The sequence below is a fragment of the Odontomachus brunneus genome, unplaced genomic scaffold (assembly GCF_010583005.1).
Source record: "Odontomachus brunneus isolate Ranch 3 - 2012 unplaced genomic scaffold, Obru_v1 Obru_scaffold_228, whole genome shotgun sequence".
Classification (NCBI taxonomy): Eukaryota; Metazoa; Arthropoda; class Insecta; order Hymenoptera; family Formicidae; genus Odontomachus; species Odontomachus brunneus.
Genome location: NW_022639678.1, coordinates 75,781 through 94,991, shown reverse-complemented (window position 1 = coordinate 94,991; position 19,211 = coordinate 75,781). Strand labels below are relative to the sequence as shown.

The 19,211-nt window shown below is 36.5% G+C and overlaps 2 protein-coding genes across 2 annotated transcripts in view; both read left to right on the top strand.

Annotated features, from left to right (window-relative positions):
* The window catches only part of LOC116852474 (hemicentin-2-like), a 159,133-nt gene extending 139,928 nt beyond the window's left edge, over positions 1-19,205 (top strand). The window contains exons 4-6 of the mRNA XM_032832905.1: positions 8,338-8,493; positions 13,700-14,033; positions 17,491-19,205. Of these exons, the coding sequence (XP_032688796.1) occupies positions 8,338-8,493; positions 13,700-14,033; positions 17,491-17,630 (630 nt within the window). The 3' untranslated portion in view covers positions 17,631-19,205. The remainder of the gene's footprint in view (positions 1-8,337; positions 8,494-13,699; positions 14,034-17,490) is intronic.
* LOC116852473 lies at positions 9,187-11,386 on the top strand. The gene is made up of 2 exons (XM_032832904.1): positions 9,187-10,960; positions 11,317-11,386. Exon 1 carries the CDS (start codon positions 9,230-9,232, stop codon positions 10,955-10,957), a length of 1,728 nt encoding a protein of 575 aa, XP_032688795.1. The 5' UTR covers positions 9,187-9,229; the 3' UTR covers positions 10,958-10,960; positions 11,317-11,386.
* Positions 19,206-19,211: the final 6 nt, after the last annotated feature.

The following is a 19,211-nucleotide window of genomic DNA, read 5'->3' as shown; positions in this document are numbered from 1 at the left end:
TTTATATTAATATTTATATTTATATTAATATTTATATTTTCACGGAGCAGCCACGGTGTACAGGTAGATCAAACAGAACAAAACATTCTTCTACTATTTTGCGAACAACCACGTAAAATTTCGAGTTACTAGAACATTACAGGCGCGCGCTATTTAGCATCTTTATCATTACAATAACCTTTTAAATTACCTTATAAAATTATCTTATTCATATCCTTATTTTTGCCTAAATAACATGCTTCTCTCTTTGTCTGCCCTTTCGTTTTCCTCTTTCTCCTCTACCCTTCTATTCTCTATTCTTCTATTCTTATAATTTATATCTTATAATATTATAATATTATATCTTATATATATTATAATATATCTCTTCTGTATTTTTTTCTTCATGAGCTAACCAACGCGATGACAGTTTGCCTGATAATTTGACAGGTGCAAACGACACGAATCAGCCCACATGAAGTGAACTAAGCGAGAGAATAGAGTGGATTAATTAAAAAAGATTCGTGAAAATGGTCCCGTGTCATATACGGTAGATGAGCTGTGATGGCGACATTTATCGCTATATGCTTGTATATTAGATCAAATTAAACAAAAAGATCCACTGCTATTTTTCATGTACCTCATGTATCTGTTTAGTTATTCGTTAAAGAAGATTGATGCATTATTGTGCATAACTATACATCAATCTTCTTTAATTAATAACTAAACATCTACGTGCTTATTTGGAAAATGGCAAGAGACTTTTTTATTCAGTTTGACTTAATATATAAGTATACAACGGCAGACGTTATCATCGCAGCCCATCTATCATATGACGATCATTCACGGATCTCTTTTGATTACTAACTTAGAATTTTATGTGTTGTTTACAACAAATGATAAAGGAGTTTTTTGTTCAGTTTGATCTAATTTATTTGTACATCTCGGCTCCTTTGTAAGTTACCGGACACCCTGTACGTAATGCGTACGTAAATAATTTTATTTGTAGAAATTATATTCCAAAATTGACATTATAAAGCCAGTGTTTGAGAGCTACTCTGCTTAAAAAATCTAATAGGAATTGATAAAAATACATGCAAATGTTATTGAAATACTACACGACTTTATCTAAACTTATCATTTTTATAGAAAATTACAATTTCTTACATTTCGGGTAATATAAAAAAGTTGTTCATCTTTTTTCGTTTTATATGGTAAATTACTTTTAATGATTAAATATTATATTGAACAATTCAATATTTACTTGAATATATACATGCTTTTCTATATAATTTTATCATCTTTTATTAAAAACAGTTACATAGATTTTTTTATTTAATTTTACCAAATTTTTCAAACTGGATATTTCACAACAGACCGAATTTTTTACAGTAAAAAAACTTAAATCTTTTAGCCTCTTTCTCGCACATACACACGCACATATGCAGTATAAGTTGTAGTTAAGTCTAATATGTCAGTGACATATAGCTTGGAGTTGTCCTCGATCTTGTGAGTGATGTCGTCGCTTTAAGTTCTCGCCACCGTGTGATGTGTATAGAAAGTGACTATGTAGTGGTTGGCTTGATTCCCGCGCGCGAGTTGAGGGAACTTTCCTCATTACAAGAATACTTCTAAAACGGTTCGGCCCTGATAAGCGAATGAACTTTCCGTCTTCCTTATCGTCGATCCCGATGCTACATCGGTCAAAGAGTTGAGAGTGATCGCAGGATTGCAGGATGGGGTGGCTGCCTTTAATTTCCTTCCTGGCTGACGTGACGCCTCGCCGCAGCTGGGAACACATTTATTCGTCGCCAAATATTTTTTTTCAATCGAATATTTTCGTGTCCACGGCAGAAATTTGCGCGTCGCTCGTCAATTCTCTCGACCGCCGTTTCCTTCCTCGCCCATTCCTCTCCAACGCCCTTTCTATTCTCCGTTCACGTCGTTAATTTCCACGGATATCCGGAGTGCGGCGATATAAGCTACCGATTACGGTCGGCAATTTCTGGCTGGAAGATAAAGAATGTGTGGCATGGGGGTCGCTTGTGGACGCCGTAACCGGGGTATTTCCCAATTAAGTTCCCACGCGTGGTGGTTACCACCTTAGCTCACACAGCCGCGTGTGCGCACTTGTCTTGTGTACGCAGGTGTACCATTACTTGTCTCTGTACATGACTTTCTTACTTAGACCAGCAGTCCCCACGGAACTCGGTTTAATCGTATCCCGTAGGAATTCTGGGACTATCAGTTATCTAACCCAAGTCTAATAAGACTGATGATAATGATGATCGTGTCGGGCGAAACAACGTAAGAGGAAATTAAATGTGGGTGCCCGGCGAGTCGGACATGCTACTCCAATTTGCATTTCGTTTTAAGTTTTAATTGGTTTGAGTCCTTTGCGGCCTACATGCTTCTCTCCGTACGAACTTTTAACCCTTTCCGCCGGGAAGGTAAATAGTCCCGTCGTCTGTTCGCGCACTTTCAACTGTTTCCCTCGTAAGGCAGATATCGCTCAACGCTTTTTTGCATGCTTGAGCTAAAAATAATTAAAAACAGGTCAGTTGGGAGCTCTGCGTGTTGTAAGCGACGCTGAGGCATTAACTTTTTTATGTTCTGCATTCCATCAGCTTTCTATCTTGGGATACGTTGTTTTTAAATAGTTCTTTCTAGTTGTAAGCTATATGGAAATTGTCGAACAAGCGGAACGTTGACATTATATCGGAAATTACACGCTGAACTTGCTGGAGATGTGATATCTTGTAAATCTCTCTCAGAGATAATCTTTATTGAGTGACATAAGTTTCTATCAGACTTGTATTTAGTTTTGAAATATTGACTATAGTGAGGGCAAATAACGAAGATAAACAAATAAAACGAATCGGTGTTTTCATATTTGGAGTAATTTTTAATTTTTTGCTCAAATATGAGAAATCAAATATTTAAAAATATCCCATATTTGCAATGTTTTGGTGCATTAAATTTACACAAAATAAAATATATGATTTAAGATAAACTAATTTGTGCAAAATAAATTATGCAAACAGTGTTATATATAAATATCTTACTTAAATTGAATTATTTATTTGATAAAAGAAGACAGCTCTCATGTCTCAAATGCAACTCTCATATTTGAATTAGGTGACTTTTTTTTATGAAATTCACGGATTTCTCTAGCGTAACGTTATGTTTCACTTACAATAACGGAGTTTTATGGAAAGTACAGATAAACATTTTATATAGTGTATTGTGTGTAACAAAAAATATTCCCTGGCTTATTGTGATAAGAGTTTGCAGAATACGTTTTGCTTCTATCCAGTGTAGTCTGAATGACGCGATCTATACTACGCAGTTTGTTATAAAACAGCAGTGAGCTTCTAATAAAACTCTCGATGAAAAACCTGTAAAAAGTTATAAAAAATATAAAGATTTTTCTCGCAGTTCAAAGTTAATAAAAATTGTACCGCAAAGTTTCTGAGAAAAGATGCTGTTGGAAAAAGAACTATTGGAGCATAATCAATATAGACAATAATAAGAAAAAATAATTTCGATTTATGATATAATCTTATTTTTTATCGAGAACGAAAAAATACAGCTTCGCGTCGACGATACGTAATTTTTGGGGTAATAATAATGCAGAGATAATGGTGCTTTTGATTTTAATATTCCAATTTGTTTTATTTGCACTTGTTGGAGACTCAAACCACCTAGTTTTATATCAAATATTATTTATCTCATTAAATTAAACAATATTGTTTTATGAAAAACCAGTATTATTTAAAGAAAAAAAATTTTTAACTATACAAATAAGATATTACTTGATTATATTTTTATACAAATAAGATATTACTTGATTATATTTTTTAACTTTTGTCTCGTTGAATTAGATCATGTTATTTGATTGAACATATTATTGCTTTCGCTCTTCACGTTTCCCAACGTCTTGCTTTTCCTAAAGTTTCCCAATGTTTCCTACCAACGTTTCGCTCCTCACTCTAATGTATTGTTTGGAATAACCAACATAATGTTTTGGTTAAAAATACGGGAATAACAATAGCTTCGCTAGTTTGCTAATGTACATTCTGTTAATATCCATCATATATCGACTGTTCTTGCATTTTTTCAACGATTACCAGTAAATATGGTACGAAAAAGTTTTTTGAACATTATGAGAATGCATTATATGCATAATGCTAGCATGTTGTAAGAGCTAGTTGAAATTTTTAATTTTTATACAGTCAATGAAGTCAAGTAACACAAATGATCAATAAAAGAACGGGTGACTGCATCACGGGATGATGGGATATTTGGATAGAATTACGAGTGAAGGAGAGCGCACACAATGAAGTAATAAAAAGACAGACTCTCGATAATGCGAAAAGAGAAATGTCAACTTTCCTGAAGATTGTTTAAACAGAATTATTAAAGTTCTTTTAATAAAATAATAAAATTAAGTGAAACGGTTTTCTTCATTGACTAAACCATAAATTATTTGAGCCAATAAAATTATTTGTAAAAGTTAAACAATCATACTTGTTGAATCAAAGATTGGTGTTTATTTGCACTGTTCTCCAAAATATATTCCTTAAAATTTAATATGATTTATTAAATCTAAAGGAAATCGTTCTCTCGGTGTATGTAATACACTTAGGAAATAGAACGGAAATAGATCAAGTCATCTTTCAGATGTAATCTTTGTTGTAACATACATTAGCTCTCCTTGAGAACTTTACCGTGACTCAGTCGCTTCGGTCTCGTAATGGACGTGGGAGCTGCCTTAATTGGCTACGCAAGTATCTCAAGCAGTGGATGGAGTCCACGTACTCAGCAGCTAGGCGGAGATGGTGCTCTCTCCCTAACAATCCGTATGTGTGCGTATCCGTGCTAGGAGTTAGTTGAAACCGAACGGCAGACGCCGAAGGAATTCGCGCCGTCTTTGTCTTCCCGGCTGCTCGGGAAGACACCGGGGAAGTTCTCGTAACTCCATGCCGATTGAGGCAAACTCTACTACCCGATAACTTCCACCAGTCAAAGACTAGCGACGTAGCAAGTACACATACGCTCTTGCCATATTGGATTCGCCGTTACACGCCGGTGCGCCGTAGATAGGTCCTTTTCAGGCTGGAATCCAGGATTACAGCAAGCACTCCGGATTACCGGGTTTGGCGGTATCCGAAATGTCATATCCTTGGGAATTGGTTTCCTCAGGATGTATTACGTGAAATCGGTCTAATTATGTTCCGACTGAGCGCGCTAAGACGGTTATGATGAAGTTCGTCCCGATCTCATGTTCGGATATAAAAAGTGATTGGATTGGCAGTGTGACGTCTTCTGATTCGTCGGATCGAAATTTCATTTTGGAAAAATGGTGTCGCGATATCTCGTAACAAGCATATATGTACTCGATATGTTCACGCGTTCAGTGAGTTCTCACACGTTCCAAAGTGGATTTTATACAAATACTGTTCACACGGTCGAATGTTCTCATTTTTTATTTAATCGTATTCAAACTTTCTTGTAGAATGTCTTTTCCTTTATATATTTTAAATTTTTATTACCTCAAAGGAAGCTCACGTCGGGAAAAGTTTGTATTCGTCAATGTAATGGAAATAAGTATGAAGATGAAAGCCGACACCATGTTAAATGCATGTATTTCTTTCGTTGTGTTATGCACATTTCCTGCAGAATTCTTCTCTACAATTGGTTACTTACATTACGATGCTTTGGCAACTTCCGTGACCTATTGCATTTTAACGAGACACATTCGGCTAAGAGTACGTGCAGCGGATCATTATGTAGCTCGTTAGATAGTTCGGGTCGATAGCGACATCTAGTACGTCCTGATTTTGGAGCTGCATCGCGTAAAACGTCTACGGCAGCTTTGAATTAAAGCGATGGTAATAGTAACTTTCTAATTAAAAGTAATTAAACTACACTTAGAGTTGTTGGCTGCAAAATGACAATATGACTACAAAGCGACAATATGACATTTGGAGAGTATTGTGCTCTATTTTATAGCTAACAGTTCTTAGTGCAACCTAATTATTTGGAGAATATAATTATTTATTACCACAAATACTTATCATTACACAAGGAAGATTTGATATGCTCGGTAGTAAAAAGAAGAATTTATTGTCAAAAATATTTGACATTTATATGATATCCTGTAAAAATATATATTCTTTGATAGCACCCGGGAAACATACGGAAAGAAATAACCTAAATGAATCGATGTAGCCAATAAATGTCGCTCGTATATTGTGTGGTGCGGCGAACGTGATATAAAGCCAATGTATACTGCCCATTCGTTATGAGGTCCCTTAATGTAACACGCTACGTTTGAGATAGGCGATAAAACGCATACATAAAGAGTAATAGCAGATTTTTATATATTCTTATCCGTAATGCTCTGCATGTACAAGAATATTGGATATGATAATAATTTAATTTGATTACAAGAGCCATAAATAAAGTTTCTCTAATATGTTTCTCTACAAAGTTTTTTTACAGAAAAGAAATATATATATATATATATATATATATATATATATATATATATATATATTAAGTGTAAAGATATAAGATAAAGCAAATGAGCTTTCATATATAATAGTTTGTTTATAGTTTCATATCATTAGTAGACTATCATATAGTTTATAATTTATTTTATATTATTTCTGACTTTTAGACTTTTATTTCTGAATCGCAATATAAACTTTACATGCATTATTTATTTTAAACATGTGAAGTACATGTATATAAAAATTGAGAGAGAGAGAGAGAGAGAGAGAGGAGAAAGAGAATATTTGTGTGATGTATATCTAAATTCTCTGATTAAATACAGAAATGAAGGAAATTGACAATACCGTTACGTGAAAACATTATGCGATATAATCGCTATTTGATATATTGAGCATAGCATGGCTTCGTGGTCAGTACACTAGGGAATGAAAATTAGCTTGAAATTAGGGTACTCTAATGGGCGTGATAATTGATATTCGATGCGCGTCGAGGCTTCTCGTTCACATTGCCTCATATGACGCATATTGTTTCCTATGTATTATTACCCTAAATTGCCTAACTGCCTTGGGTTTCTATGTCACGCAAATAGCTTTTATCCAACAATTTTCTTTGCATCTTATAAGGATAAGTAATTATAATATAACTATGATTATTTATTTGAAGGTCATTGACAATTCCGTAAGACCCGTCAAGTTGCTAACAAAGATTTATAAACGAAATTATTTTCTTTCCCTCTCTACTTGAAAAGTATTTTGCATTTTATCTACTGAATTTTATCTTGTATTATTCAATTGAACAATTTTCATTTTTCATGATATTTCGAAATATTCACGTAAGTATGTCTTTATAAGTTTGGATAATTAAGCAACAATGTCTTTCCGAATGATTACTTCTTACTTTAAAATGCATGTTGAAAAAATCAGGGTTGAGAAAGTTATTTTTTTTTAATAGTTAGTTACTGTTATTCGTTACCGCGATTACATTAGTTAGTGTTACCGCGATTTCAAAAAGTAGCTCGTTCCTATTATCGTTATTAATTTCGAAAAGTAATTCGTTATTCTTACCGTTACTCAGAAAGAAACGAATAATGGCTATTTTCGTTACTTTGCTTAATACAAATCCAAGTTAAGAATCATAAGTTATATTGTTATTAAGTTTTAGTTAAATATGTAAATTCATTGAATTTTACAAAAATTTTTTCTTAACTTTTAATAGAAGTTAATGTTTCATCATTGTAAAGATATTTTCTCTCTCTCTCTCTCTCTCTCTCTCTCTCTCTTTCGATTTCTCTCTTTCTGTCTCTCTCTGTGGTATCAATACGGAGCTTCCAACACTGAATAATCAATATATTGATGTATTACTTGAAAACGCTATGTTATATTTAATAAAAAATTGTTTAATACTTTGGTAATCAAGGTTTTAAAAGAACGGTATTTTTTACGTAAGCAATTGGATTACGTTCCAACAAAATGTGATAACAGTATTGAAAATGTGTTATAATTCACATTATATAAATATATTATACATTTTCGGTATATATTGCCAGAGTTTTCGAACAAACTCATAACTATTCGATGAGTATCTTTTGACGATATATTTGAAATATACATATAAAGTAACAATTAAAATAATTGTTTAATTCGTTACGGTCTCAAAAAACTTAAAAAATATAATTGTGTTACTGTTACAATTACTACTAAAAAGAATAACGCAGTTACCAAGTCGTTACTAGGGAAAAGTAACTTGTAACGCGCGCGCGCACGGAGTTACTAGTAACGCATTATTTCCTGATTTTGGAAATAATGCATTAATATATATCCTTGTTTTTTTTTGTTATAGATCACATGGGTGAGACGAAGAGACAGACAATTGTTAACGGTTGGCACCACCACGCACTCAATTGATAAGAGATTCTTCGTCAGGCACTCAAGCACTGATTGGGCACTCATGATACGCACCGTAACAGTGGACGATGCCGGCATATACGAATGTCAGGTATTTTGACGAATCTTTCGTTTCCGGATGAAGTATATTTGTGATTGTATTATACATTATTTCCACGTTCTGTAAACAATACCATTCGATTTAGGTTGTTTAGCTCTTACTTTAGAGTGGGAAGAATTATATCGAGAATAAGATTAAATCTGTATATAGTGAGACTGTTTAAAAAAGCGTCTAGCGTTTTTGCTCGTGTTTAGCAGCTCGAATAACTTTTAATACACGGTTCCGTAGACTTTCGTCAAAGGTCCCACATGTCGAAAATGTCAACTAAAATGTCAAAGTGGTCAATTATACGCCTCACAAGCGAGTATTTAAGGGGGGAAATCCAATTAGAACTTTCAAAAAATCGAATTTTTTTTTTTGCATAAAATGTTTATTTAACATTGTAAGAATATGTTCCCAACGTTTTAAATCGAAATTCGCAGCCGTTCGGAAGTTATGGCCTCCGAGCGCAACAAATCTCTTGAGCAGCGTCGAGGCTCTAATAGCACGCAGCAGGTATACTCACCCGGAGCGGGGATTTTACCTTTCAGGGCTGCGATCCAAAACGTATAGAGATGTAATTATAGTTTTACTGTAGGTTTTGGAACGCACCCCTGGTAGATGGCTTTTATTTCTATTGTTACGTTTAGTCGAAACCGTTGGGTCCGTTGGCGCTGGCATCGAGCAGAACCGGTTTTCAGTTTAGCTCCGAAGTTCGGCCTGTACAAAACGACAGTGCAAATTCGAAATGTCCTATCCGAAAGGCACACACGCCGAACCAAAACAATCGAAACCACGCAAAAGAAAGTTCCATGGTAATCAGTTTTCAAATAAAAAGAGTGAAGATGAAGGATGTGAAAGTACGAGTGCAAGAAAACTCTCCAATGCTAGTGCTGAAGATATTCACTGGAATCCATTGCATGGCTATCGTTTGATTGAAATATTCACCGTTTTTACAGCCTTGACAGAGCTCCTTGTTTGTCGTGTTTGTAAACAGAATGTAAAGTTTGAAGAAGCTGGGAATCGAGGCCTCGGTTTCAAGATAGTTTTACTTTGTCGCTGTGGTCAGAGAAACATCAATTCAGGACCACTAATCAACACTGGATACGAAGTGAATCGTCGGATGGTGTTTGTTATGCGACTCTTAGGTGTTGGCAGAGAGGGTATTAATTTATTCTGCAACCTCATGGACATTTGTAAAGGAATGAATGAGAGCACGTATAATAATATCATCACGTATATTCACTCCTGTACAAAATCTGTTTTTGAAAGTCTCTGCAAGAAAGCTATCGAAGAAGAAAAAAAATTCAATGAAGAACATGAGAGGTCTATTTTAGATTTGAAAGTCTCTGGAGATGGCTCGTGGAAAAAACGTGGATTCAAATCGCTGTACGGAGTTGTAACGGTCATAGGCTACTATTCGGGCAAAGTCATCGATTTAGTTATCAAAAGTAGCTATTGCCATGCATGCACATTTTGGAAAAAAAAGGTGAACACTCCAGAATACGAAGAGTGGTATATAAATCACGAGGAAGAGTGTACAAAAAATCACGAGGGCTCAGCCGGAAAAATGGAGGTCGATGCGATTACAGAAATCTTTTTAAGATCAGAGGAAAAGTACGGCGTTAAATATGGTAATTATATTGGAGACGGAGACTCCAAAACTTTCAAGGCCATTCTAGATAAGAATCCTTACGGTGATGAATTTCAAGTTGCAAAAAGCGAATGCATTGGCCACGTAGAGAAAAGAATGGGCACTCGGCTCCGAAATATAAAAAAAACACAAAAACTCGGTGGTAAGGGCAAACTAACGGATGCTTTAATTAAAAAGCTCACAACGTACTATGGTCTGGCAATTAGAAGAAATGCGAATAGTATTGAGGGAATGAAAAAAAGTATTATAGCCACTTATTACCATTTGATCTCTACGGATGAGAAGCCACAGCACGAATACTGCCCGCCCGGCGAAGACAGCTGGTGTAAGTGGCAGAAAGAAAAAGCTATTGAAGCAAATTTGGATTCTTTTGAGCACCCTCCTCCACTCGATCCAACAGTCGCAAAACACATTCTTCCAATTTATGAAGATTTATCTAAGGAAGAATTACTTCAGAGATGCTTGGGCAGTCATACGCAGAATTCAAATGAAAGTTTCAATTCTACGATTTGGCGTTTAGCTCCAAAACATCTTAATTCTGGGCTGAAAATAGTTGAAATTGCATCCTACATCGCTGCTGGAGTCTTCAATGAAGGATATTCTTCCATTCTACAAATTATGATGGAGTTACAAATAATTATTGGGAGCCAGACCAAGCACTATGCTGAGAACGTCGACGGGCGCCGGGTATCTCGACAGGAGCGGCGCAACTCTTTCAACTCTAAAGAAGCTCGAAAGGCCAGAAGAGAGCAGTTATTGGAGCAGAACGAGTTCTTCGAGGAAGCAGAAGGATTGTTCTATGGCGCCGGGATTGCTGACTAAGAGGTAAATTATAGATATCTTGTATCTTTTACTTGTCAAAACTTTAAACACGTTTTTCTCAAAACTGTACTTTTTTGCACTGCTGGAACTCTCATTTAAAAACTATTCAACCGATCGCGCTGAACTTTCGCACACAACTTCATGACATCAGTACAATGTCGGTGAACCTAAATGTTTGTGAAAATTATAATAAAAAATCACTTATTTATTGCAAAAATTGTGCAGAGAAAACGTCAAAAAATGGAAATTTATTTTCATAAGCGTTTCATATTCAAAATTTTTGACTTTTTTCAATTTTTTTAGGTTCAATTACGAATTATGGGTATAAATAATAAGAATTTTTTCGCTGCCTGTTATAGGATCAATATCACGGACGCCATTTGTCCAGCAGCTGAGCAACTCGCACGCGTACCTGCCAAATGGGATGCTTCATATGTCCGCCATTTTTAAATATTTTTGGAAAAAAAAATACGTATGGACAGTCCAAAACATATATAAATAAATGTTTAAGTTTGAAAAATATAGAAAAATTCTTTCTCCTACAAAAAAATTCTTGAAAATAGCTTATTTTTCCTCGTTCTAATTGGATTTCCCCCCTTAAGGTCATGGAGATGTATCGCGTCTTTAACCTCAAGCAGAATTTCTAAAAGATAATCAACGTTATTTTCTCAATGACGAGCACAATTTATATCAATAATATTACATAATTGATTGATGGGCGATTATCTCTTTTTTAAGAATTTTTTCGTTGGAATATTTGAAAGATATTCGCTTGTCAGACCAAATTATTTTACTAGCTTTTAATCGGGCGATCGAAGTAATAAATGTAACGATTCGCTAAATTATCCGAATTTGACGATGATTTTTTACTAGCTTTCCATCAGCTTTCACAAACTCTCTTTTATTCCTTCTAAATATCTTCAAAACGAGACATATACAAGATACATCGTTACGTCTACCTTTACTTATTTTTTACGTAATATTAAGGGCTGCGGCCAGACGAAGCCTCAGTTCTCGCTCAAATCAAATCACTTTTGTCTTTTGTAACCGAGATCGCTGCTTATCTATTATGTCTAAAGCCCGATGCCTACCGAGTGTGATTTGAAGTTGTTCTTTTTGCGAGGTGTCATGCATGCTGCTAAGTTTGTTCTAAAGCGAAAAAATTTATTCTCATCGTGCTCCGTTGCGAGCTTGACGATTTGTTAACCAGCTACACGATTTTTGCAGACAGATTCAGTGTTATTTTCGAAGTATATTGCTGGAATTCCAGTAGGAACTGTCAAATATAATGCAATTATATGACTGACATGAGCTGACATTTAGTTTATCTGATTGAACAAACCGTATTGAGAATTTTCTAGCAACACGCTCGGAAAATAACATCGAATCTGTCTGGAAAAACTAACCGTTGCAACGGAACCGAGAGTCAAATTTCTTGTTTTAGAACAAACTTAGTGGCATTCATGAGTTCTCGCAAGAAAAACAATTTTAAATCATGTTCCATAGGCATTGGATTTAATGCTGCAATTCTAAGCAAATATACGAGTAAATAGTAAAATCGTAAAATTGTAGCTTACGAAAAAAATATAAAAAAATCGTAAATATTTACGAGTTATCATATGACATACGGTTCACATAGAATTGTACATCTATTCGTAAGTTCTTACGAGTTTTACGAAAACAAGTTACGAGTTTTACGATTTTGTCTAGAATTATAGTATAATGTTGCAATTCTAAGCAAATATACGAGTAAATCGTAAAACCGTAAAGTCGTAGCTTATGAAAAAAACAAAAACAATCGTAGATATTTATGCATTATTATATGACATACGGTCCGCATAGAATTATAGACCTACTCATAAGTCCTTACGAGTGTTACGAAAACAAGTTAAGAGTTTTACGATTTTGTCTAGAATCGCAGTATAAGTCTATTGTCTCTACAGTTTTATACAAGTTCGATCTATAAAATCAAACATTTCCAAATTATTTAAATCCTCAAAACAATAATTACTTGTAATTTTTCGTCTAATTTTCTTAAAGAATTATTTTTGAGAATGTATATATACATTTAAAGCTCTGCTATTTCTCGGCCATATTGGTTTGATGACGTCAGAAGCGAGAAATGATCGAAAGTTCCTTGCGTTTTATTGCTTTATTTTTTACTTTTCCCTGAAGAACCAAATATTTTCCTAATCCTGAAACCTGTACAAAGTACAGCAAATTCAGATATCTGGCTGATATATCATGTAGCATCGTAAAATAATTTCGTGAAATAATGCTACATTTTTCGGCTGTCACGGTGATTTGTGACAGCTGAGATTAGCATGTATGAACACATTTAATTTCTCGATTTTCATAATGTATCACTAGTATCACTGAATTTGTTGCACATTTTACGGTTATGAGAATCACGATAATATATACACTTCACGGAGAAATTAAAAAATAACGCGATAAAACGCAAGTAACTTTTGAGGTGTCAGGCGAGGCCTAGTGTGAGCCTGGCCTAGTGTCAGCCAATCAGCTACGCTGATACAGTTATTTCGTGTTCTCGACACTGCTAGACGTCAACTCAAACTTTCTACGGCGAGATAGCAGAGCCTTATAGTGGAAAAACAATTGATTCGAGTTGTGTATCGATGACAACAAAGATTGTATAATCTTTATATCTTTTTTTTAATCCGTGTCGCTTACCTTATTGCATCATGAAGGGTTAAAGGTACTGCTATATCGTAATTGCAGGTGACATCGCATCCTGTGCAACGAAACTTCGCCCGTTTAAAAATCACGGAGGCGTATTCGATAATACCAGGTGCGCCTGATTTACATGTGAAGCAAGGCTCAAGTCTCCGTTTGGAATGCCAACTGATGGCGGCTACGGAAAAGCCCCTTTACGTCTTCTGGTATCGTCAGGGCCGCATGATAAATTACGACGAGGAGCCTGGCGTCGACGTCAAGCTCACGCCGAGCGGCTCCATCTTGACGGTGAACAAAACGAAACTTACGCACAATGGTAACTATACGTGCGTACCTAGCAACGCAAAGGCGGCCGCCGTCGTGGTCCACGTGATCGAAGGTGAGGAACACATGGCTATTCTCTCGTTAATTCTAACTTATGATTAAGCTTAACTCCATATTATTCGGAGAAACTTTTGAAAAATAATTTTGAAAAATTATGAAACTTTTGAAATAATTAACTTTTGAAAATAATCGAATAAAATATCACTTTATATCAATTTATATTAAGAAAAATAAAATATACAGAAAGAGAGAAAACATAACATCATTTGGCTAAATATGACTGCTGTAAAATATTAATGTTATTTTCCGCCTATATATACACTGAGAGAAAAGACTGGTAACTATAACAAACTGCATTTAGTTACAGAAATTCATTGAATCCTTAGTAACTAATACTAAATATGATAATAATTACCAAATATTTAATAGATCGGGAGTATGATGTAATTGCATTCACAGTAACATCAATTAAATAATTTAGTAATAGTTACTTAATGTTAAATATTTAATATAAAATATATTACAGTTACTTGATTTATGAACAGATATTTGATAATTGTTATGAAATCGTTATATCCCATATAATAAAAAATTCAGTAGGTACGAGTTCTATTTTGTTACCAGTATAAGTATGTTTTGTTGCAGCACAACGAAAAATTCATTCATTTGCAGCTATTACATCGTTTCAATATCTATTATTACAGACAATTGGTTGAACCTATCAAAAATTTCGTAACTATTACAAAATCGCTTATTTTGCTCAACTATTCAATAAGTTTTATTTACCAAATATATTCTGGAAGCAAATAAATTTTACTTCGGTCAAATAAATAATTTATTTTACAGAACTAAATTAATTAATAAGTATTGCCATAGCTTTGGCCCGCTATATTTACGTCTATAATTTAGTAATAGTAACAAAATTTTGATAATATTTACTAAATTCTTCTCTCAGTGTACAGCCTATACATAAAAGGTTGCAGAAACCCGGCAAATATCTCAATTTTTTCACGGAGTTATCGACTTCTAAATATGTTTCTGGCAATTAAAGTTTCCAGTGGACCTGAAAGGGTTAACTAATTTGAAATTACATACATAAGAAAATTACATTTTCTTCCTAACCATAGAGTATGTAAATATAACAATCATAGTAGTTTCCTCTGTGCACCTTTCAATGATACTATATACTAAAGCTTTTTTTCCGGAAATTACGTACAGATACAGATTAGAGACGTAGCGAACAGACAAACTGATTGAAATTGTGTTTTTAAACACACACGAATGTGTTGTACTCCGCTCCTCGCTCTCTCGATGGAAAACAAAATGTAGTGACTATTTGCACAGGGACTATGGACAAACAGTCAACGAACAGTTGGTATACATCGAGAAAATCTCGTGAAAACGCGCGTTAGCTGATGTCGTACGCCAACGATGTTTGCGGACGTGCACGTGTAAACGCTAAAAGATAAAAAAATCTACTGACCGTGGGCGGATATTAAACATCATATTAAATCGTCTAATCATAGCGACACGCTCGCGGAACAACGATTGCCAAAAATCCGCCTGAAACAAGATTACGGCCTGCTCGTAAGTGTGTGCCGGTAGATAGAATATATCCGCGATTCTCTCTCCGGCATATAACGCCGTAGTAATTGACTCGCTCCAGTTACGCCGACGAAGATCGGCGCCGATCGGCCTGAGGAAGTTCCGCGAAACTTGAATATTCATTAGAGTAAGAGCCGAACAATTAAACGGTTGTAGGAAGCTCATTACGATCGGATTTAGCGGCTCTCGTAGACGCATTCATCGCTGTAGCTCGTCCGCGATAACAGAAGGGCGGCTCAAAATTGTACGACCGCCTCTCTAACGACGAAACTTTTACCCCCGAGTTTGCCGCGAGGACCAAGTTCGACGCAATTTTTCGAAAGTACGGCGTAACTTCAGGCCGGCTTTACTTACACTTTAACGCGCTTAGCAACTACGTAATAACGCGATAGCCCGTGGGGCATTATCAAACTTACCTATTATTTTCCTCTTTTTCAGACGCGATGATACCTCGAATTTTATTTTAATTTTTTGATACGCTTTTGATATTCGCGCGCTACGACATCAGCGCGGAAAGTTTCCTGGAATATTGGCCTGTATCCTGTGTGTTAGTCTGTTTACAGAGAATCTTATATTACTTTCTTTACCTAAGTAAGCTTTTAAAGAGCATGAAAGAAATTAATATATTAGAGCTAGCGTAGAGAGATCAGTCCTGAGAAGATTTCTCCTCGCCCTAGAAAATTTCACCGGGAACTCTTGGAAAAGTCAGCATTACGTATTAAACTTTGCAATTAGCAGTAACTTAAATTCAGGATGATGTAGAACAGAGGGTAAACGTCTCTTGACGAGAACTCGCAAAGTTCGACAGATATTCTTCATTCAATGTTTGTCGAGTCTCCGTCGGTGCACGTGACAACTGGGAAGCGTCATGCACGTGACCGGATTGTCAAGAGGCATTTTCTACGGCAAGAAGAATGAAATGATCCACGCTTCACTCCTTAGATCTCAACCAAGGACGTCGGGCAGTCTGAGACCGTTTAAAACGTCCTCTCTGTTCTCGCGGGAGGGTTTCGCCACTCCATTTGAGAAAAACACTTTCTCGTGAACGTGACTGCTTTCCATGGCCCATCTGTATATTTTTAAAACATTTTCCGGCATGAATATCTAAGACAATAGCGACATTTTTTTTCTTTGTTGTTGTTTAAATTGTCGCACTTGTTTTTTCACTTATATAGGTTCACTATAAATTTAAGACTCTCGTACAGCAAATATGAAGAGCAAATTTAACACTTATTTAAAATATGTTTAAAATATGTTGATCTTAAATACACGGAGAGAACTTTAATAAAAATTATTATAGAATTTTTTAATATTAATTGTTTTGAAGATCGATATTTTGCAGTAACTTATTATTCTTTTATTTCATATGCGTCATTTATATTTCAGCAACTGAAATGTGCTATTAAAAAATGTGTTATATTTCTAGCGAAATTTACTAAATTCCCTAACAAGATATACCTTACTGACAATTTATCCTTGCACTACCAAAAACATAATAAAACTTAATATAAAGAATAATTATTGTGATGTGATGTCACAAATCAACTAGGTGGAGTGGTGAAGAAGAGATTGTGTCTGGTACAGCAGTTCAGTATTGATGGAGCCCAACAATTCAATATTATCTGATCTTACAATTTGATATTATCTGTTGTATCATTGTGCGTGCGTGTCGCGTACAACTTCTAAAATGGAACTTTCCAACAAAATACTGTGCAAAAACTTTGATGTGGCCCGCCGGAACATCGGTTCTGCAAATAGACACAAGCGCCACCTCGCATGCCTTATCATGATCCCGAACTCCTCGTACCTACGTCAAACAGTAATCTGAAATTAAGCGGTCCACATGTTTACCCGCATGCCGCCTCCTTCGCCGTCGTGTGTAGCGCAGCTTTTTAATTTCGTTGCAGAGGAGGAGAAGCCGGCGGCGATGCACGGGGGCGACAGAAGGAACCTCAGCCCGGCAATTTTGGCGAGCAACTTTCTGGTGTCCCTCTTAGCGGCCGTCAGCTGGAGGATACCGAGTTTCACGAGCCTTTACCCAACGTGAATTACCGCCGCGCCGGCGGCATCCTTCGGCCCGTGTCCCTCCGCGTCACAACGGAGCCCGCTCTGAGGAAACGAGTTCCTTGGCATCGTCCTGCTGCTGCTGCTGCTACTTGGCGCGGCACGATTCCGCCGTTCGTTCCGCCCCGAGAAGAAACTCCAGTGTCGGGAACTCCAGTGCACGTGGTACCCCGAATACCGGCTGCCACCTCGGTTTTACCTTACGTGTGTTTCTCTTGCGTCATACTAAATAAACGCGGGTTCAGTGCGGTGCGCGTTCGGCGTGTCCGTCTGACAGTGTCCTGTGGCTCAAGGGTAGAGAGTCGCCAGCGGGCACCCTCGTCTCGGCGCATCTGTGTGAAGCGCCCACTTCGACCCCTCGCTCCTCTTACCTACTACCTTGGCCGGTGCTCGCGTGAGTGCCCCGTAAATGTGCTTGGCCGGACGATACTCCGTTTTGGCATCGAGCTGACGGTTTACGTAGGATACGTTTTACTCTTAAAAACTTCCGCGTAATCTTCGCGTTTGTTCGCGTGCGTACGGTTACTCAGAGATCCTATTCGTGTCTCACGGTTCCGCACGATGGGAACGGGAGACAAAGATTTCAATGTGTTCAGATATGTAAATGCAATTTCTTTCGTCGCGCCGGTAGATCTTCCCGTAACAATAAGTCGGACGACGATGCTGTTCAGAGGAAACCTCAGAACTAAGATTAATTCATGATTTCGGCCAACTGTAAAGATACATATCGGGAGTACGAAATTAAATCCTTTTAACGCGGGAACAGTGTTGCGCTGCCATATATTTATCGCGTGGGTACACGTTTCTACTTAAAAACTACGCGATAATGATATTTTTTTAATAATATTTCCCCTCCGTCGTTTTTCCCCACTATTTTCCTTGCGCTCAAGTGTAACCGTCGTGACCAGAGTCACCAGTTACTTCAGATGTAACCACGCGAATCGCAACAAAACCGGAGGATTATGGAACTATGGTACTAAGATACGTTTTAAGATACGCGTTGGCGGAAAATTCGCGTAAGCGGAAGGGAATTCCCGATTTGTTTGCACAGGAAACTCAGCTTCCCGTGGAAAACCCGTTTCCTCGATGGAAGCCTTTCCGCTCGGTACGCGGCTCGTCGATATCCTTCAGTGTGTGTGTGGTCGGCGAGTCAGTTTCTTCGTACGTACATTCTACATATACATACACATATATACGTATATATTCGTTATGTACACAAAAAATACAATATGTGTATATGGTGAGAGCTCGATTTATCGTTCTTTCAATTAATGCTTGTATCGTCGATATTTTCAAATCCCAAAGTGATTCGTGTCGCTTGTCGTTTGCCGCACTTATTGGTGAGACCTGTTTTTCTCTTTGAAAATGTTCGATCGAGCTTTCACCGTATAGGCTATATGCGATACGTTATTATATAACGTAGTAGTCGTACCGAAAATTCTGTTTGCCGCATATCGAATATCGCGATAAAATTATAATAGTAATGGAGACTTTTCTCTCTCTCTCCCTCTCCTTTCTTTCTCTCTCTCTCTCTCTCTCTCTCTCTCTCTCTCTCTCTCTCTCT